The sequence below is a fragment of the Enoplosus armatus genome, chromosome 14 (assembly GCF_043641665.1).
Source record: "Enoplosus armatus isolate fEnoArm2 chromosome 14, fEnoArm2.hap1, whole genome shotgun sequence".
In the NCBI taxonomy this organism is placed as follows: Eukaryota; Metazoa; Chordata; class Actinopteri; order Centrarchiformes; family Enoplosidae; genus Enoplosus; species Enoplosus armatus.
This window is the reverse complement of record NC_092193.1, coordinates 7,536,966-7,559,147: the sequence shown is the minus strand read 5'-3', so window position 1 is coordinate 7,559,147 and position 22,182 is coordinate 7,536,966. Positions and strand designations below refer to the sequence as shown.

Below are 22,182 nucleotides of genomic sequence, written 5' to 3'. Positions count from 1 at the left end.
ATTAATAAGCACATAAAATGCCTTTATACCTGCTTACAACTACATTATAGCGTCTTATAACAGATTTATTTAATGTTTATATGCTGCTTAGAAATTCTAAAGTCAAGAGTTACAAATGAATTCAGTTGTTCACATATGTTTTGTCACAGTGAGGCAGCCATAAATATTCCTGTCATTCATTCAGTGGCATAACCGCAACTGTTCACATGCCTCAGGGGTCCTACGTCACTCACACAGCGGTCTGCACAGCATGTGACAGCCGCTCATCTCCTGTGTCCCTGCCTCTCGACCCAAATATGGACGCCCCAGCTGTACTTTAGGGGTTGCCATGGCGGCGGGTGACGTGGGAGCGCATGCCACCCCAAAAGGTTCTCACTTTACCCACCAGGTGGTGGCATGTGGGGGACTGGCCCCTGAGTCAGACCAGGCTGTGGAGCGACGAGTGGGTGTATAGGTCTGTAATTGGCTGTGCACTCAGTACTGTATATTCCCCTGACACCAAAGGCACTTAGCCTAAATATAAACTAACAGCCAGCCACCTCCTGCTCCAGGCCAACTGCTGGCATGTAAAGACTCCCAGAAACGCATCACAAGACCCTGAAACCCCCCCCCCAGCACACCCTCTGTGGCTCTGCCAGGTCCTTGGACAGAGCTGGCTGGTGTACAATGTGAGGAGATCTATATGATCAGAAGGAGAGATTGAGAAAAAATCAATATGACACTAAAGGCTTATCGATAATGTATATCTATATCTATATATGTTTGGAATAGCATTATATATATATCTATATATATATATATAATGCTATTCCAAACATATAAATCCTTTGATGTCTTAGTCATCAATGCCGATCAGACACAAGTCATTTGTTTTATGGTTCATTAATTTAATTTTAAATGTATTCACTGGGTTTTTGATATTGAAATATCAATAAAAGTTAAGATTTACTGCTTTATGTTTCCCCTCATTTCTGGGCAGACAGTGTTGGCTGAGGGTAGAGCGATGTGGGTGACTTCTGAAAGGACGTTTGATCTTTTGGATAAAATATAAAAAAATAAAGCTGACTGAGTGATCGTCAAGATTTAACTTCAAAGCTACAGTAAAAGGTATTATTATGTGTTTCTCTGGAAGAAAATCTGAAACAAAACTGAGGATGTCCAGAGGACTTATCCTTAATGTAAATGTTACGTCATGGTTCTTTTTTCCCTTTTATATATCAAAGTTATAGATAGTGATGTTAAAGAGAAAACATACTAATTCGTAACGGCACGCTTGCCTTCCTCACACAATACAAATGCTCCTGTTCTGTTCCTGTGCTCAAATGTTATTTTCATATGTATATGTATATATTAATGTTTAAAATGACAGTTAAGAGGCGACTGAATCAAATCACCTTTATTTGTCCTTCTGTCTATTTCCGTCCTGTAAACTACAATAGCTCATCTATTGTCTTTCAGAGGAAATCACTGTTTGTGATTCAGTTTACGAGCCACTTTTATTGAGGCTCTAAATCTAATCTGGGTGATAAGAAGCCTCATTGTAGCGCCGCAGGATGGTATCAGTCATCCTCAATGTGCATAAATGTTTGTGCTGTAAAATGTGAGGTTTGTGATCCTGAACAGGACCTTTATGTGAGCCACATGGGTGTGTGTGAAGTGAGTTAGGAAAAAAACAAAACAGGAGACATAAAGTGGACTCAGTCGTTTCATTTAGTTGCGAGACCCAAATCCTTCCTCCCAGTAGGCGTTTTATACTTTCAAATACAACAAGATCAGAGTTGAGATCCGTCCCTGATGTTAAACACTGGGAACTCCAGAGGTGGCTTTTCTTTTAGAAAAAAGTTACACAGGATTATACAAAACACAACGCTTCTACCATTAGTTCTTAATAAGTTACAGGATTAACTATTTACAAATCAGGCTAGAAGTACAGTACAGAACTGTGTGTTACACATCGAGGCAAAATGATATTTACAAGTCTATACACAAATCCGTTGTTGTCCCCGTCTCGCTGTTGAGAGAGAGAAAAGAGAGAAGTCACTCATGCTGAATGAAACTGTTATCAATGATCTGTCAGTGAGTATAGTTTAAAATCTTCTATTTACCTATAAATTGTTCAGCAGGGAGTTCTGAACGCTTTCATACACTTTGTTGTAGATATCTTCCTTTGATGTCATCCCGTCAAGGTACTCTGTCCAGAAAAAGAAGAGAGTCATTTACATTAAAAGTTGGCAGTTCAAATCTTTATTTTTGAAGGAGAACGAGGAATATTTTGCTTTTATTTTGATGTTATGGATGTGGATAGGGGGACTGATTTGATATTTTGTTTCAGAGGTGAGGAATTGGCTCAACGTACTTATTCTGTCACAGTTGTTCTCCATCTCTTTCCTGTGTATCAAGTACATGGGCCAGACGTGGCCATCGAACAGGTCAGGGGGGTCGGGGACTGTGTATGTCCTTGTACTGCAGAAACAAAATCAATCAAGTCACATTATAGCCTGTAGTACCTCGTCTAACACTTAAGTGGTAACTGTCAAAGTCACTCCAAGAGCTTGTTACCTTCTTCTCCTTTTGCACTCCTCATAAGGAATGGAAATGTAGAAACATTTGTCATAGACGTCAATAAGAGGCCTGCAGAGGGGAACCAAGGCTCAGATTAGTGAAAAGCTTTAGAGGTCAAGAGGCTTGTAGGTTAAATTTTAGAGCTTGTGTAGAAAAAACGAGTAAGAAGGCAACATGACCCACTTGTAGTTGTAGATGAGGAAACCCTCCACGATGAGAATATGGATCCCCTTATCCGAGTCAGCTTCCTCACCTTCAGGCGACAGGCTGACGCCGTGTGAGCGGGCAAACTTGACCGGGTTCTCCTGCCAGCCCTTCACAGTGTTGACCATGGCCTCCATGTCCAGGGCGGTGATCACTGATACAGGGAGAGAGGAGAGAAGAGCGGGCTTCACCACACATGCAACAAACACTCCTCACCAATGTGCTATAACACACATTAGTCAACGGTTAGTGAATGTCTGTAGCATTCACAGAATAGATGATAGATTATCACAAAGTTTAGGATTGATTGGTTACCAAACTAAAGAAATGTGCAGGAAAGAAAAAGTACATTACTGCATGGTTTTCCTACGTGAAATCCATTCTTACCATCCCACTGTCTAAAGCCGTCCTCCCCGACTTCTATTTGATCGGGTTTCTGAAATAACAGTCACCAATAAAACATTGCTGCAACCTAGTAACCAGTCGGAGCTGATCACACCTGGACAGGACAAGTCAAGGACTCGTCTCCACCAAAAGTAGCGCACGCGGACATTTTTGTGTGCGGTTAAAATGTTTAATCCCAATTTTGCTTTAGCGAAATATCGGTTGTAATACCTTAGGACACAGCTTTTTCTTAATAACTTATTGTAAAATATTTTAAATCTATGCTGCTAACGTTCGCAGTTGCCTCATTTGAGGAAGAACTTCTAGCTCGTAGAGCTAACCGTCTCGGACTACTTTTCTTTTAGGAAAAAATTTGGTATGCTATTGCGATGAATTTGCAGTTGTGCGGCCTGAGACGACAATCTTGATGTATTGCTTTAGCAGTAAAACATATGATAAGTCACACTAAAAACAATTGGTGATCGATGGTCAATCAAACTTTACTGGCCCTGAATGCAGCACGAAAAGATGGATGTGGTACAGACAAAATCTTCTGGCTTCTTTTAAGCCAAATTAGGTTAATTATCATGCAGAAAGTTGGCTGCAGAATTTGGAACAAATTTGACTTGAAGTGGGGACGCTCAGTCCTTTCATTGGCTGTCCAGGAGACAATCAGCCAGATGTATTACTAGGCTACTGAGATGACAGGACATCTGCAGGTCAGACTGGTGGGAAATGTTTGAGTACAAAATGTCCTCAAGGGCAAATTTAACATAGCAAACTAAATCAAATTAAATCAATTAAATCAAATCAAAATGAACTATTTATACTTTAACTCAATATTAATACATTAAAATAATTACTGTAACTTTAAACTTTACATACAGTGATTTAAATGTCAAAGGCTCAAAAGAAAGTGACTATTTTACCTTGAAAAAGTCATCCTGATGCACCACACAACAGTTGGGTAATGTCTTTAGTAGTCTGTTTGTCAAAGTGGTCTTCCCACCGTTGGTCACTCTGAAATTAAGATACATTTCAGTTCATATAGATGAGTTACACTCTGGGATTCTGCAAATTCTAATTGCTAGACAAATAGATAAATACTTTAAATGAGACTTACCCTCCAATGCCTATGATGAACTTCATTTTCACTTCTGTGTATTGGTCTCTGCTGGAATTCAGTAAATAAAAGAAGGGAACCCCTGCCAAAACTAACCTTTCCTTCTCCTCTGCCACAGATGTCCCCCCCTTTTACTACTTCATTGATAGACAATCTCTTTGCGGGGCATATAAAGGATTTAGCTGCAGCGTCACAGACTCTCAAACCAATCGGCCCCCTTTTCCTGCAGCCAATAAGCTGCCGCTTTACAGCCACACGGCACCAATGGGAGGAGGAGGACTTAGGAGCCCAAATTCTCCACCTGCTGCAGAGCTGTGGAGAGAAATGGTGATGGGTCTAAGCTGTGAAACACTAAATTAATTGTCTCTTTGGAAAGTCCCAGACAGAGAGCTACTGTAGACGACTGATGCTGATTGTTTAGAGCTTGTGAAATCTTTATTTATTCTTAATTTCAAAATCAATTTGATTTAAACTCCAAATCTTTCAGACCAAAATGTAAGAAGTTTGATTTAAGTGCAGATGCCAGTCATCAAAAGGGGGGGTTTGTCTTAGAAAAGTCACTGTATGGGGAGAGGGCAAGGGCTACAAACAATCATTAAAATGTACTGTAACACATGCCAGAGAATAAAAGTCACATCCTGTTACTGAAACATCTGTATCACAGCTCAGAGAAAAACTTGATTATTTGGATTTTTAGAGGGAAAAATTTCCATGCTTAGACAGCTCCGGTGGGTGAAAACCAGAGGCACTATATTTAGTCGGCTGTTGTGTGTCTGCCTGCTGCGTCATGCATATTTCTGATGCAACCAGCAGGAGTGCATAGCCACCTGCCATGTGACCACAGTGCCTCATGGCTAAAAGTCTGATAACACACATCTATTTCTTTGAACTTAAGCGCCCACTGCTTATCGGCCCTGTTACACACCTCTGGATGTGTGGAGTCTAACCTTGTGTTCATTTTGTTTGTGCAGTATTTGAAAAAAATTCGTTCACAGCTGCTCTTATTCTGTAGCTTTAAGTGTGAAAGAGGTGAACTTTGAGTCCCATTTATCAGAGCACATGGTTTCATGTTCCTGGGCTTCATGTTTCACTGTCATGACAGTCCCACAGGAAAAGTGATGCCAGTTGACACCATGTGATGATAATATTTCGTTTACCTCTTATATCAACTTTGACTGATATAAGAGCTATGATGTGTTGTAGTAGTCCGATGTTAGTGAAAAGAAACTGTTACATTCTGGTAAAGAATCTGGGATTACAAAACTGTCCTGCATAGACATTCTGTGGGGCGCTAAACCGCGTGGTCAAGCATGTGAAGCATGTGGCGCACATACTTTTTCCTTCTTAGACTCAGGAGACAGACAAACCTTTACTTGACCAGCAGTTTGCTGAATAGTTGTATTACTTTTCGGTCATTGAATTTGACTGTAATATTCCCTCTCCACCCTGTTAGAACTGTTAAAGATTGTGCCCAGGGGCTAATCCACCGAGATAATGTCAAACTACGTAAATTTCCAGGCTTAGATTAAAGAGTATGACATTTTGGGGGATACAATTGCAGAGACTTAGAAGAGAAGGTCGATACCACATCTCACGTCTGTGCCTTAACTATGGAGCTAGAGCCAGGAGGTGATTAGCTTAGCTCAGCATAAAGACTGGAAGCAGGGGGAAACACCTAGCCTGGCTCACACCAAAGTTCAAATGTACGCCAAAAGCTCACTAATTAACATCATATATGTTGGTTGTTTAATCTGTACACAAAAAGAAATGTAAAAACACAAATTTGATGGTTTTAGAGGGAGTTACTTCCTGACGACATGACACTGGGAAGTCATTGCATCCGACTGTCGTTTGTCAAGAAATACTTTCCATATAATAATATTAATTTCCATATGATCATTAATTTGCATAATAGACTATAAAAGGGAATGGTAAAACTGTTGAGGGACATGCAGGAGAAAGTACAGTTTATTATGGGTTATGTACTGTGTTAATACCTTGTGATCACAGTTGCATATATAAATAAAGAAAGGTCACTTGAGGATTATTGTGTCCAAATGACTGCTATGAAGAGCAGCACAAGACTGTCAGGTGACAACAAAGACCATCAACTGACTTGGCCAACACACTCATAAATCATAATTATGCCCCTGAATAACTCATCAGCAACTGTGTGTCAAAAACATTCTGGACCAAAGTGGAACACATTTAGAGGCAATAAAGAGGATGAAAATATAAGCTGTAAAGACATCTGTTCTGTATCCGAAGTCAAGGTTGGATACAACAGGTGACAAAGCATGGCATGACCAAAGCTTGTTTTAGTTCACTCATTTATTTTTTTATCTTTTTTTTACAAACAGTAAATGGCACATTTTCATAAATAACACTTTTTAGCAATTAGTTTGAACTCTCTCTTTAAATATATTTCATTTCCATCTTGTAAAAGTACCTTTTGAAACATGATGGCAAGTGACTTAAAAACTGACAAAAACAAATGTAACAGAGACAGAAGGATATAAACAAGCATGCCACCTTCATATCAAACTCTGGAAAACTTGAAAACTATAACACACATTTGCATCAGTAACACCTACTGTAGGTCTAAGAAGAACAATATCATTGCACGTTGTTTTTCAGTAAACAGCCATGAAACCAAACAATACCCATGCCATTCATATCAAAAACCAAACACCTTTCTCAAAAATATATACACAAGTATGTACACGTTGAAACGGACGATATTCCCGGCTCTGTCGGAAGATGCTGGAGGATTCATCCAAGTCCTTCATTTTTCATCTATATGGCTGAGGTCATGCTGTAGATAAAGCTCAACTTGACATGCATGGAGCAGACACGGTTTGTTTTAGCTATATCTTGTAATGCTTTGGTGTAATATTAACCTTTAGTTAGAAGCAAGCATGAAGATAAAGTTTCTGAAAAATGATTGTCTTGCACTGAGGGCGTGATGGCTCCCATTTTAATGAATGAATGTTCCCCTTTGGTTCTTCAGTTTAAAGCTCTGTAATGCAAATACACACAGTTTAATTATCTTTCTTTCTCCGTCACCTTTATCCTGATAGTCAACTGACATTTGTGCATCTCCACAAGTACAACATTTCTAACATAATCCTTAAATTTGTCAGTAGGCATGCACAAAATCTAAACTAAATCCAACTTGACACATATCAGGTTTATTTTCCCCCAGCTTCCTCGCTTGGCATTTGGTTAGGAGATGGTGCCTGTGTCAATTCCTGGGATGTTGGCCAGTCCTCCGGCTGATAGCTCCTTTGATATATGGAGGCTGATAGGAACCGTCAGCAGCACAGAACAGAACAGAAGCGGGGGGGGGGGGGGTCTAAAATAACCCACCTCGCACACCCTGACCTGCTGCCGTGGGTATTTCCCTCAATTTCAGGACAGGCTGAGCAACGCAGATCAATTTGCCAGACGTTGGTCGTAAGACCCATTAAAAATAGAATCGATCGGTTGTGTGCAGGCAGGCTCAAAGAGACGAGCAGATGTGCTTTATGTAACACGGGGTACGCAGGGAATATGATGTATAAGGATTACGTAACACTGCTAATATACACACAGTCTTGATTTAAAGAACTGTAACATGACTTAGCAAAAGAGAAAATGGACCGGACTTGACATTTGAGTAATCAAACAGCACTATATTCTGTGCTTGTCTCAGAGCCAGAGAGGAAACACATTCTTTACTTTTAATTCTTTTAATTTATGTGGACGGCAACATTTTGGGACAGTTTGGAGTCAAAACATGAAAGTGATTGTAATTAAAGAAACGAGTGCATGCTTAAGTTTTCTCCTAACTACCCATGAATGAGATGTACTACAGATTTGATTGATTTGTGAGTATGATTATTGTCAATATCTATTAATTTTCGTTTCAACAAACGTCTTGTTTTGTCCAAACCAACAAAATATTTAATTAACTTTAATATAAGACAAAGAAAATCGCTCTATTTGTGACTACAACATTAATATGCTGTACATCTTTTAAAGAGAAGATTTGAGTTTTAAGTAACTGAAATCTGAGTCATTCTCTCATTCTTCCTGCTTGTGGCTTCACTTGACTCGGTATGATACTGTAAATTGGATCTTGGTGCCCCTGAACTGAGAGCTGACCCCTCTGGACCTTTGGTCAGTGACCCAACACTTCAGACAGGCCATCGTCCAGCATTAAGGTGATTTACTGTATCGTGTCTCTTTTGCGCACATAAGCATGTGTATGAAGAGAACATTTCCCTGTATGTCAGATTAGTTACAGAGGGCTGACATTACAAACCAGCCTGGATGAAGTCAATGAGAACCCTTACCTTAATGTCAGATGTCACGGCCAACCTCTGCTATCACTGACTTTGGCCTGGAAATGACAGATTAAAGTTAAGCCATAAGTAAATATAAATATTTTTCTTGGTCATGTAGCCCATATTAGGTTGTGCTTTCTGTTGGAAAAATATATCCACGTGGCTGCAAAAACAGCTCACACAAAGAGAAGCAATTGATTCATTTGCTATTCAGCCTTTTACATCACATTTTCTTCATACTGATAGAGGGAGTTGCCTGATTTCAGTATCTTATCTGACTAAATGAAATAACTGAACAATTAAAGTTGCACTATATGTAGGAGATGAAAGTGAAATGGTTTCAGACTTCTAGCAGCCACCAGTTTTAAATAAGAGAATGAAGTTCCATGTTGTGGTGCTGCAGTAGAAAAGCATTTTATTCATCCAAAATTGGCACTGGACTGTATGGACTGCAAAATGAGGTCACCTTTCTTTGGGCAGTGTTGAGTTGGTCTGCTGCTGCTCTTGCTCAAGTCTGTAAGTAAGACAGGCACATATGAATAATGATACTTAGATGCAGGAACGAGAGCATGCATTAAAACTCTTTTTTTTTTAATTTTTACATAAAATCAATCTACTGCTCACCTTTCCCTTTGTGTTCTTAATTTCTCGTCATCATACCTTTAAAAAATGAGAACAGAAATATTGGACTGATTACATTACATAAACATATTTCTCAACAGTGGTGCAAACACATTACATTACAGTATGTTATTGCAAATCATATGTAGTAAATTAACTTCCCAAAGCATCTGGTTATGAGACTCACCCAGCTAAAACTAATGAATTCCAAAGTTTAGCCACCTACAGTTTACTTAAGAATCAATATGAATATCAATATAAGTTTATACTTTTTATAAATTCTGGTCTGCTGTATGCTGTATGGGACTTTTAGTATTAGGTTTAAGCTACCTGGTGTTTGCCACAAAAGACTACAGAGTATTTCAGCTGTCAGAGGACATTAAAATAAACAGTGACAAATATACATTTCAGGCTCAAGTTCAGTTCGATCACTTTACTATGAGCATTCTTTCAAGGTCTTATTACTCTAAGCATGCAATGCATAACATACGCTGCGATAGACATGTGCAGTGTCTCAGCAGTGACCCTTGGTGGCCCAGAGTACTTACTGCAACACACACTCAGGGATCTGCACATGCTCCATGGGGATGATCTGGCTGAGTTCCTCCAGGGTGTGAACGTAGCGGATCTTATCCATGAACTTCACGCTGCAGAAAACAATGAACAACATGCAAATTATTGTCACAAATGATCTTATCTGAAAACTTATATCTGTATCGATGTCATCAAGGCCAGGCCTTAGCACAGCTCTCGCTCTATGATTATGTAACAGCTATGTTCTTATGTTTCATGATGGTCTGAATGCATCTACTGTGTCGTGTCACTTATTTATGTTCGTAATTTATCTTCTATCTATTTATTACATTTGCTCAGGGAAGTCACCTGATGAAAGGTCTTGAGATGGCCAGGACGGTCCGGATGAACCACGTTGGGTGAGCGATGATGAGACACTTAAGATTCTTCCTCAGTCTGCAGGAGACGTTCAGATTTAATGTGTTTGTGATGCTTTCCTCCTTCTCCTAATCATTTTAATCATAACTAATTCAAATTGTATCATGATATATCTTTATCATTAGTTTTACGTTCTTGACTATATTCTCTCATCACATTTGCCCAAACTGTTTTGTCTGTCTTACTTCCTGTCAATCATCTGGTAGCATCTCTTCAGCCAGCTGATGCCGGGCATCTTCCTGCGAGGGGTTGCTCCGTTCAGGTAAATAATCATGTAATCTTCTGCCACCAGCAGCTCCAGGCTGCTCACAACGTACCTGAGGACAGAAAAAACAAGAAAAAAAAAAAAGCTCAGATCTGACTCAGACTGTACAGTAACATAAAAGATGAATGGATCTGACCCAGATATGTGCTTCATGAGGTAAAATTCTTGAAGCGAAAATGCGTGTTGTTAAACTTTATTGTTTTTAGCATTTAATGTTAATAATAATTTCAAATGTGATTTGACATGCATATTCCATAGAAACATTTTCTCCAGTCATGTCCTGTGATCAATTACACAGTGAAAAAAGACTAAAGTAGAAGAACAATGTTTCATAACACAACATGCTACTGTAAAAGAGTCCCTTACGAGACCGGACTGGATCTTACAGGAAGAGATTCTCCATGATGTATGTGTAGTCTTCGCAGCCGCTGTCAGGAAGGTAGCAGGCTGCGAACACGATGATGGCGTTCAGACCCTCACCATAATAACCTGAAAGAGGAGAGAGACACACAATCAGTATAATTCAGCTGCATTTACAACATGAAGCTGGACAATTGTGTCATTGACAGCGTTATCATGGATTTGTAGTGTTTATCAATTGCTACCCTATGTTGCTGCCTCTCAGCTTTTCTTTTTATTGTTTGCCCTCTTCAGGATGGGACAGTCACGCAGCTTTAAGATTGAGTTGTTTTAACCTGTCACCAACACTGAGTTTCAATCAAGTCTTTAGAGTCTTTAGTATAGCGCTGACTATATTCAGTATAGTGCATACATATTACGTCCTCTAAAATCACTCTACAGTTGAATCAACACACTCTAAAACTGACACCTTGAGGGGAGGACGTATTGCAGGACTGTTTTATTAGACTGCATTAGTTTTAGCTAGTTGTACCTAATAAACTGGCAACTGAGAGGATGTCCCCATACAACTCAATCAAAGTACACACGCACACACTCTTTTACTAACCTCCGTGTGTGACCACCCTCAGGTACGGTCTGATGACCTGCATGTCAATCCGCTGCTCCTGGTCACCGATGATCACTGTTCGCCACAGACGACCAGAAGAGTCTCGCTCCTCTTCGCTTTCACCTGGAAGACGCTTGGCAGTGGCCACAGGGGTGTCATCTAGACACAAGGTGACACAGAAGAAGCTGTTTAACCTTCCTTCCCCACTTGCCTTCACGTTTTTTTGAAACTGTCTGCTAGAAAACGTCAACATGATTCACAGCTTGTGACACTTTCTACAAATACATTTCTGGTCTTAGTCGGACTAATTAAACATTGTGAAAAAATTATGTTACACACAACATTATTCTCAGATTTGAAAATACTATATACATAGACTATACTTAGAGGTTGTGGACAAAATAAAAGGAACACCTGATAATATTTTACAATCCAATACACAATAGCCCAGCAAAAAATCTATAATAGAGTATAAACATTTAGTTTTTAGACCATTATTAGTGGTGCTGTTGTACTGTATCAGTGATGGAAACACAGAAGACAAAGCAGGGAATGAAAAACAGCCAGCTGCTCTAGAGTGAACAATTTGACAGAAATGAGATTATGGCATTCAGTGTTTGTTTTCATGTTTAATTTATTGCTGTATTTGACAGTTAGCAGCAATTTGTGACTGGACAGCCAAATGAAGATAACGTATGACGTCTGAGGCAGGACTCAAACCAGAGACACTGCAGGTAATATGATTTGCTTGTCAAATAAATTCCAACATGCATCCCTTTACGTTAAAAAAATCTGTACCACCCTCAGTACTGACCATCTAAATGTTTCTAAAAATGTCAATGTAATTTGACCTCTGTCTGACCTTCCCACTCCAGCTCGTTTCCATTGTTGATGAACTCCAGCGAGTCCGTCTCATCGGGAGTCTCTATGTCGTCCACGTTGATGTCCAAGTCGTCGGGCGTTTCCAGGAAGTCATCAGAGAGCACCGACCCCTCACTCTGATCCAGGGAGAGGTTCATGTCGGGGGCGACCAGAGTGCGACGCTTACGCTGGGCCATGGACTCGCCCACATTCAGAGAGGTGGGAGGATCTGGACAGGCAGGTCAGGAACGTTTAGACACTGAATATAGTAAAATAAGTTATATCTAATGCACTGTATTTATTCCACTTACTGGTTCTGTTGTCAGTGAGGCCACATGGTGAATCGACATCTCCATCCTCTGGTAGTGGCCTAGAGCATAAATACAACGATAACGGAAACAGTTTCAATCACAAATGAAATGACATTCACATACATAGGAATTATAGTTTCTCTTTGGCCTATTGTTTTCCTGCTACCAAGTTAATGATTGTTTTGGTCTTTTTTATAATTACTAGTTATAAGCATTAACATTAAAAATAAATTGATGATTAAAAAAACTGAAATAAACTACAAATTATGCGCAGTTCTTCGTAGCATTAACGCTCTCAGCCTTTTGTTTTTGGAATGTCTCTGTTGTGATTTAACTACAGTGTGTCCTTGGGAACAACATGTGTTGTTTGAGAAAGCAACACCAGTGATTACCAACTCCCCTCTGACATTATAATAAGACAGCTGAACCCTTAGTGCTGGGGGACAAGAAGGCTAGATTATAGGAGATAGCACTCATCCAAACACACACATACAGACACACACACACACACACACACACACACACACACACTGGACACAAACAGAGAAAGACAACGACATTAACACAAAGACGCAGACAAACACACCCTAAAACACCACAAGTATGGGCTAGTTGATGGAGCGGCTGGAATAATTGCTGTTATTATGTTGTCAGCAGCTTTGTATTGGTAAGGTAAAGACAGCACCAACAGATACTCAAGAGGGGATTAAACAGTGGGGAGGAGAAAAACGATTTGCAGAGTAAAAGCATTCTTAAACGTTGCTCTCTAGGACTATACACATGGTTGAGATCAAGGTGAAATAGAAATAAACACTTAATTTGTCTAATTTTCCTCTGCTGACTCCTCTTCTTCCTTCATCTAATTTTATTAGTTACCAGAATACCATAGTTATATTGTTATATCTTATAAATACCGAGATGACTTGCAGTAGATAGATATCAAACATGGACATGGATGTCTTCAATAATCTGTTTCCTCTGGTCCTTTTTCTCGCATCTTCTTCTACTTCTACTGTAGAAATTATTCTTGTCAGTAAAAGAGTGTGGGTGGCCGACTATTTTTCATTTGCTGGACAGTGTGATGTGTTTGACTTTTCTTCTTTTTTTTCCTGTGCTAGGTGCTGTTTTGTTCACTGACACGATACAACATCGTCACGTAACGTCCAACGACTACATCAAGAAAAGAACACACCTGCTGCCTTTCAGCATTCAACACATGTGACTAACTTCCCATCATAGCTGAGCCTGTACACAAATCAGACAAACTACACACACACACACACACTCACACATACACACAGGATTACCTGGGGAAGTCCTCATCCTGCCACTCGTCCTTAACCTCCATGCTGTCCATGCGTAAAGTGGCTTCTGCTGTACCCATCCTCTGCCAGGGAGGACGGGCTTCAGCTCACTGTGTTTGACAAACAGATAAAACAATGTCATTCAGCAGGAAAACCAAGTTAAAACTTTGTTAAAACATGCAGGACTTGTCGCGGTCTTAAAGAGACACTCCACCCATTTTACATACTTATGACAGCAAGCCAGCGTTACAAACTCCGGCAGGGAGGGTTTAATGAAAGACGGTATTCAATTGCATTATGGGAAATGTAGGATTCAATGTTTATGGAGCTTGAATCATTCTTTTTTTCTGATAGCATCCCCACGGGAATGCTTATCTTAATTATTTATTATTGTTACTTATTACTTAATTGACTTTTATTTCCTATGGTGGTCACTGTATGTGAGGTGGTTGTTTTTGTTTTGTGTAAGCTCACCAAACCAAATTTCTATCGACAATGTTGAAATGGCAATAAAGTATTGAATCTAAATCTTAACCACAAGTCCTACAAGTGTATGCAAGCGAAATTGCTGGAGTACCCCTTAAATAGGCCAAGTAAAAGACAAAGCAAATGTGAGATCTGATGGTTAGTTTACACCGGACAAAAGTCTACAATTTCTGAAAACGCTAGTGCTGTTTTGCCATGGGCACTTATTGTATAATGAAGTCATAATAAATAAAAGATTGGCAAAAGTAAGTCTCAGTGGATTTCCTTTCCCTGTATCTCTGGTGGAGGAGACAAAAATAAAACAGCACATTGCTCATACAGTACCTCAGGGCGATACAAACAAATCATAAAGTGTCGCCATAAAGCAGATAGAGATCTGAACTTCCACATTTTACATAACCAGAGAATGAGAAATGACAGAATGCGTGTCTTTTTCTTGGTTCACAGTGTCTCGTGTTTGGATCAGTCATTGAAGGCTGTCATATAAAGATCAGTCATGCATGTGAACGTCATGTGTGGGTCTCGTGTCAGAAATGTGAGTATGGGGGAGGAGTATCCTTCCTAAGTCACTGTCCCAGCCAGAGTTCATGCTGCAGCAGACGTTACCACAGTCCATTTGTCCACTGGGATGGCACTGATGTGCTATAGTGAGACACATCAGAGCGTGTATTGAGAAAATGTGGGCTAAAAGGCACAGGTCCTCAGGCTACATGCTGCTGTGTTGTGATTGGATTCTAAACGATTGGTTCAGTGTTTACACTGTATCATCCCATGAGAAAGTTGCAGTGTTTGATGTGAGCTTGATGGGGAACTCCTTAAGTGCCACATTAATGAAGATTGTTCTGGCTACATCACACGTTGAGTCACCTTCCTCTGTTCTCACACTCCAATCTTTTAAAAAAGCTTTCTGACACACACTGCTAAATTCAGAATGAACGATGGGTGTGACTAGCCGAGAATGAAGTGGAAAATTCACACGGAAGCAGCAGATCAGTGCGTGTGGTTTGTTGTTTGTGCAGATGTCTCTTGCCAACGCTCATCTGCTCATACAGCTGATTGATGGACACAAAGTAATGTTGCAGTAGCATGTGTTTGGTAGGGATTTGAGTCCAGATGGCAGAGCAGCCTTCCTTTCCCAAACACTATCTCGTGAGCTATTCACTGTGTTGTGCTTATCAAACCAAACACCTAACAATCTGTCTCAGAGATTGAAAGCAAATAGTTGAAAATGCTCCAAATACAGAAGCTATACTCGTGCATTTTTTTTTACTAAATTTTTCTGGAAAAGTCTCCTTCTTTGACATATAGTACACAAAATGTAAGTGAAGCAGCAGAGCTTCGACTTGAATTGAACATCATTGTATTCTTTCCTTCTCTGCATTATGAAATGATTTACATGGCTTGCAGCTTGGAGATAAACATCATTAGAGCCAATGATGATAAAAGACAAGGTGAGGCGGGATGTCATGATCGAGTACAGCCTTCCTCAACTTGTCTGATTGCAATTTACAGACAAGAGGACAGTCTTAAGTATTTCTCTATATATATTTTTGACTAAATAAGTAAGAATCAAAGTTACATCTTTAGGTATCATTTATCAGGACTGAAGGGCTGTGGTTTGATCAGGTTTGATTGGTACACAGAAGGAAGTGACCACCTCGTTCCAAATGAGGCCTGTCCACTTCAAATCAGTGAGAGCACAGAGAAACATTTATAATATCTAATGTGAAATAACAAAAACTGTTCTAAATTTGGTAGAAGAATGTGTGCTCATGTAATGTAGGTTACTTATGTTAAGAAGCTGATTGAGAAATTACATTTTCAGGGCCTTAAAGTGTGTGTGAGAGGAGAGAAGCTATGCTGTCACGACTGCCATCCTTTCCTTACCTGACAGATGGAAACAGAAACTGTCTCAGTAATTTGAATCATAGTAGCAGAATGAAACAAAGCACTAAATATCATGTCATTGATTGAGAATCTGCCCCAAAAAAGAGCGCTTTATCCAGTCAAAACCAGAAAAATCACGGCTCGTGTAAAGGCAGGTTACTCACATACTGTAATGAGGAAGACTTCCTCTTCGCTGTTTTGAAAGCTTCCCTGTTTTGCTTTCCGATGCTCCTCTTTCTTTCCTTCCTCCTCCTCCTTAAATCCGCCTGAGCAGATTGAGGGTCATCTTTGTTTACATCTGCAGGTGGGACACTCGTGTGCTCAGGACCTGGGCTGCGGGTCAATTCTCGCTGTTTACTGATGCCGTGAATGGAGGCTGAGAGAGAAATCGTGTCCTCCTGCAGAGAGGAGAACGGTTAGGAGAGTCAGAGACATCACACCGCAAATGCCATCCTGCTCTCATCTTTTCAGTCTCCTCTGCCAGTCAGATCCCGTTCTGCTTTTTGGACAAAAGATAATCCTCACCCTGCGCTTTTAGCCCGTGTCATGATGATCATTCTGTATCTCTTCCTCCCATTTACTTCTGCTCGTCTCCATCCCCCTCCTCCCTCCACCAACACTAATGCCCCAACCCCGGGCTCTAATCCTGCTGTGATGATGTCACCCATATGGGAGCTGTGTTGTGGTGGTTATGTAATCACACCTGCCTACCTTCTCTTTGATTCTCTTCAGCTGCTCGGAGTCAGGATCAGCGGTTTTCCTTCTCCTCACATTCAGTCCATTTTGCATTCATGATTCAATGTGTTTTCATCCTCCTGCGAGCTGGAAAAGATGGACGTTTCTACTTCACCGCTGTTCCCTGGCAACAGCATCTTCCTCCCTCACACACGCACACACACACACACACACACACACACAGTATCTCTCCCTCTCTTGCTTTTTCTCACCATCTCTTTTAAGCTCTCTCACTCCTGACGAAACCCCTCCTACCACACAATCCCCCTCCATTTCTCTTGCTCACTAGCTGTGAAGCTCACACCCCCTCCTTCCCCTTTCTCTCCTGCTCTCCTGCTCTCCTCACAGCTGCACTGAGCTCTGGGCGATGTCAGTAGCATCTCTCTGGCATTACACTCATCGCCCAGTGGGAGCGGCCACAGTTTCCTATTCTTCTCCTGCCATTGTCTGTTTGGCAGAAAATGCATTTTGGGTGTTTTTACAGTTTTCTATTAATAACGCTACTTTGCACAGCAATGAAATACTGCAACATGCCCAGACTTGTGACTAAAACTCTTTGTTTTCCCACAGATTCAGTGCAGTTGAGCCATGCTGAATTTAGAGTACATAGCTATAGATGTTTAAGAACATCCCAACATTGTTTTAATGACCAACTGTAATAAAGTTAATAGGTTAATATATAAGTCTTTCTATCTTATTTCCAAGACAGGCTTACCCAGATTTAAATTGTGGCTCATCTTGTTTTGAGTACTTGGCTATCTAAAGATCTTTAAGTACCTTTTTTTATTTTCAATAAGGTGATGTTATCTTTTAATTATCATTTATTTTCCTTAATAACTGTACACCCCTGTTGTTTCAGTTGCAGGTCCACATTTTATTGTGTGTAAATGCAGTACCATAAAGTATTAAACAGTTCTTTATGTATTTATATGCATCGCCCATGTGCAACTAGGTCACAGAGATATTCATTTTGTCTTGCATGTTGACTTTCCTGCCACCAGATGGTGGTAGAGTGATCCCTATCTATGAAAGACACAACCGCAACGCCTCAAGGCTGGAAATTATGTGCTGGTCCACTCATGTTTATGTTGGACTGACCTCTTGATAACCTCATGTAAAGCCTGTGTTATATTTTACAAAGTTAGCATATTGAGCACCCTAATTTAAACAGTGTTTCTATAAAGTCCTGTTGACTATTCAGCAGTAGTACAAATAATATGGAGTTTGAGAAAGTAATTTAAGAGTACAGGATAGTAGTTGATGTTACTAATGGGGTTACAGAGCCAATTTCTCTCTAAATCTAAAAAACAAAACAAAAACACACTTACCCAACCTAAGTGTGACAAATCTCATTTACAAAGCATACTGTGCTGTACCTAAGCATCCAATACTGTCAGCCTATAATAATGCCTAATACAAAAGCTTAAACTGCAGTGCTGCAGGAAGTGAGCTGGAAGCTCTGTAGCTCATGTCTGGACAGATGCTGCACTACACCCGCACCGATGCAGTCACCCAGCACGTTGGTGGCAGTCCTTAGACGATCCCTATCAACAAACATGCAAGAGGATCTGAGGTTATAGGAGGAACTTCAGTGTGACTTGACCTCAATTACACACAAATGTAGGTAACCATGTTACAGGTGAAACCATTAACATTATTCACTGGATTAGTTGAAAATTGTCTCAAAGTTTTATATTTTTTTCCTGTAAAAACAGACAGGATAAAATATGCAGCTTTGTATTTTTCTACTTGTAAAGATCATTGATGTAGTGTACTCACTAACCGTTAGATATTACATAGTATATAACTACATACCCATACCAACCTTTACCCTCACCTTAACTTAAACTCCAAAACCTCAAACACCGTGAAGAAGTGAAGATCAAACCATCAAAATGTCCACATTTTCCAAAAAGTTCTCACTCCCAAGATCTGACACTGATGTTGGTTGCACGAGCACTTACAGAATCCAATCAACAATCATGAGCAGTGATATGTCTTCAGTGGGCAGTCCAGCTGATGCCAACACAATCACCAAGGATACCATGCCAGCCTGTGGGATGCCTGCCGCACCAGTGCTTGCAGCTGTGACAATCAAACTGCAGAAACAGCAGTGGTTATGTGATGTAATCCTTGTTAGTGTATCAGAAAACAGGAACAAAACATTAACAGTGCGTTTGACCACTCATGTTTGTGGATCCACGCTCTGACAGCCTGCATTTATGTTTAAGCATTGAGAAGAAACCCACTCAACTCCATGGGAACTAGTCCTAAGTAAGGGATGCATATCTGCTAATTCTTCAGTAACTCATGGAAATTAGTTAATGGATTAATTGAAAAAAATATAATTTATTAGTCTGAGCTTCTCAAGCTAAATGTGTTTACCTAAGCTTACCTGAGGACAATGATTTGACCCACGTTAAACTCCATATCATTAACCTGGGCAATGAATAAAGCAGCTACAGCTTCATAGAGTGCTGCCCCATCCATGTTCATTGTGGCCCCAATAGGGAGCACGAAGCGTGTCACTTGTTTGTCCATGTTGTGATTTTCCTCCATACAGTGTAAGGTAACAGGTAGGGTTGCAGAGCTGTGAAAAAACCCCATATAGTATGTGAAGGAAGACGACATTCCACCATCGTTCATGTGTCTGCAATGTGTTTAATACATTGAATATCAAGACTCTGGCTCACCTGGACGAAGTCCCAAAGGCGGTGGTGAGAGGCTGGAGTAGACCACCCATAAACCTGAAGGGATTCTTGCGTGTGGCAATGACATAGATGAGGGGAAGGGTGAAGATGCTGTGGATTAGCAGGCCAGTGATCACAGTGAGAGTATACATGGCAATTTCGCGACCTATCTCTCCAGTGTCTGTCATCTTCACAATCTGTCCTGCCAGCAGGAAGAGGATTCCTGCTGGAGAATACCTGCAATATGGAAGTGAGACACAGCAGAGGAGTGGCAATGAGAGAGGCTCAATGTAAAGTCAGTGAGTATATCCATATTTGAGTATGTTCTCACAAGGTTTCATAGCTAGTGTGATGGAGCACACACTGTAAGTGCACACAGATTATTACCTAAGCAGTAAATCACAAGCAATCAACCTCAGGTATGTAACAAACACCTGGGCAATTGATTGTTTATCATGTCCCAAAACCTTATGACCAAGCAAAATAAAACACAGCAGTTAAACAGCACCATAATTAACAGTAAGCACTAGTGATTACCTCTCCTAGGCCTCAGTCTTTGGACAGGTATTAGCATAAAATATATAGCTAATGCAAATGAAATGGTGCATCAACAGGACAACACACAGCCAGTTCATCTACATGATAGCCTCCTGTACTTACCAGATGACTATGTCAACCAGATGCATGATGGCTTTATTCAGACAGTCAAAAAAAACCCTCAGAGGTTTCCCCTCAGTCTCCATATTGCCCAGGATGAGGCCAAAGGCAACGGAGAAGACCACCAGACCCAAAATATTGACTCCGTTTGAGGTGCCCGGCACTGGTGCTCTGTCATCTTTAGGGGTCACAGGAATATTGATCAGAGTAGGTGGTGTGGTGACAATGTAACAACAATAATGAAGATCAGGCAGACGACATATTACATGTCTTACATTACGACATAAGGGAAAATGATTTGGTTTCAATTACAGGAAAAAAAAGGAATCTCACTGTTTTGAGTGGTCTCAGTCATATTGATGACACCAAGACTCTTCTTAGAATAAACTGTTTTATACTAGATAAAAAGTGTAATTAAATGTTAATCTTTGATAAGTATGAAACAGGGACAGTATGAATATAAACACAATTCATAGCTATTGTAGATCATACCTTTCTGAAGCAAGCTTCCACCAGATTTGAGGGAATCATGTTTCTAAAAATAAAAAACACCAGTTAGGTGTTTTAACTGTATCATTACAAGTTGCCTTGTTGCCCTGTTCAGTTTCCTAGTAAGATATTGATACACACCTGATTAGATCTAGGAAGGAATCCACAGCCTGCACAGCCTCTGCATTACCACTAGAGGACACTGAGGCAGTCCTGGATGATTTCCCTGGTTGAATAAGAACAGCTAGGACAATGCCAGTGAATGCAGCAATAATTGTGGTGACCATGTAATAGGTGAAGGCCCTTAGCCCAATTTTCCCATAAGCCCTCTTGTTCACAGATGATATTCCTGAAATAAAAAAGGCGTGGCTGTATTAATCATTTCTATTATAATAAATTAAACAAATCCTTGTCTGCTATGTAAACTCAAGCAAATCAGATGGTCCAGGGTTGGTTTCATTAAAACAATCATTTCTTTTACTACACACTAGCTGAAAACATTGTCGTCACTAGATATCTTTTCTGGGGAAACTGAAGTCCATAGTGGCCCCATGGAACTATACCAGAAAAAAGGTGCTGTATGGATGAATAATGGGGAAACAACATCTCATTCTTACTGTAGACCCTTACCACAAGGGGGACAAAACATGTTTGGTTTGAGAGTGGTGCTTGACCAAAAGCCATGTTGATACCTAAATGAAATTAGTTTATTCTCTATATAGTGGCAATTTTAGGACATCTTAGACTTAGTTTGTGAGCCTCAGCTCTACACACAAACTGTTCTTAAACTGTGTTTTTCTATTGTGTGTTTATCTTCTCTGGTGATTATTATAATGAAGCTATTGCTATGTGTAATGTGGGTCAAACCATTTTTTTCCCGATTGATTGAAAAAGTGTGGATCTAACCTGTAATCAGACTGGAAATTATGAGAGGAAGCACCAACATCTGCAGGATTCTCATCATCAGCTCTCCAGGAAAGGTTAAATATTGTATATCCCTGGCTGACATGTTAATGTTTCGCAGAGCAAAGCCCAGACCAATCCCTCAGAGAAACACAGAATGGTGTCAAAGGGTGAGTCCCAAATGCCAAATGTAGAAGAGTCAATACATATAGCGGTGTGTTTGAAAACCACTTACCTAATGCAACAGCAGCCATTGTGAGAACAACAAAAGTATTTCTCTTGAGAAAAGCCATAACATTACATCCATTCTGGGATGAAGATACATGACCTGAGGGCTTATTACATCTGTGGTATGTTTGGGTTTCTTGGGGCTCTGTAACCTCTATTGAGTCCAGCTCATGCAGGTCATTAGGGCCTGGCAGCATCTCTTTGATATTCAGTCCCTCCAAGTAGT

The 22,182-nt window shown here is 40.2% G+C and overlaps 3 protein-coding genes across 3 annotated transcripts; all 3 read right to left on the bottom strand.

Moving 5' to 3' along the window:
* Positions 1 to 1,728: 1,728 nt before the first annotated feature.
* LOC139296216 (nicotinamide riboside kinase 2-like) lies at positions 1,729 to 4,346 on the bottom strand. The gene is made up of 8 exons (XM_070918566.1): positions 4,274 to 4,346; positions 4,080 to 4,170; positions 3,154 to 3,202; positions 2,746 to 2,920; positions 2,560 to 2,631; positions 2,357 to 2,463; positions 2,106 to 2,191; positions 1,729 to 2,011 (listed from the first exon to the last, which is right to left on the bottom strand). The coding sequence occupies exons 1-7, from the start codon at positions 4,297 to 4,299 to the stop codon at positions 2,106 to 2,108; spliced, it is 606 nt and encodes a 201-aa protein (XP_070774667.1). The 5' UTR covers positions 4,300 to 4,346; the 3' UTR covers positions 1,729 to 2,011.
* A 2,912-nt stretch (positions 4,347 to 7,258) lies between these two features.
* Positions 7,259 to 13,961, bottom strand: LOC139296312 (caytaxin-like). Its single transcript, XM_070918672.1, has 12 exons — positions 13,885 to 13,961; positions 12,578 to 12,636; positions 12,268 to 12,495; positions 11,406 to 11,564; positions 10,825 to 10,927; positions 10,359 to 10,490; positions 10,105 to 10,191; positions 9,771 to 9,869; positions 9,226 to 9,261; positions 9,068 to 9,115; positions 8,611 to 8,657; positions 7,259 to 7,292 (listed from the first exon to the last, which is right to left on the bottom strand). The coding sequence occupies exons 1-11, from the start codon at positions 13,959 to 13,961 to the stop codon at positions 8,618 to 8,620; spliced, it is 1,068 nt and encodes a 355-aa protein (XP_070774773.1). The 3' UTR covers positions 7,259 to 7,292; positions 8,611 to 8,617.
* A 4,451-nt stretch (positions 13,962 to 18,412) lies between these two features.
* Positions 18,413 to 22,156, bottom strand: LOC139296355 (excitatory amino acid transporter 1-like). Its single transcript, XM_070918737.1, has 10 exons — positions 21,964 to 22,156; positions 21,732 to 21,869; positions 20,967 to 21,174; positions 20,829 to 20,871; positions 20,670 to 20,733; positions 20,340 to 20,514; positions 19,683 to 19,916; positions 19,385 to 19,579; positions 18,954 to 19,088; positions 18,413 to 18,533 (listed from the first exon to the last, which is right to left on the bottom strand). The coding sequence occupies exons 1-10, from the start codon at positions 22,151 to 22,153 to the stop codon at positions 18,413 to 18,415; spliced, it is 1,503 nt and encodes a 500-aa protein (XP_070774838.1). The 5' UTR covers positions 22,154 to 22,156.
* Positions 22,157 to 22,182: the final 26 nt, after the last annotated feature.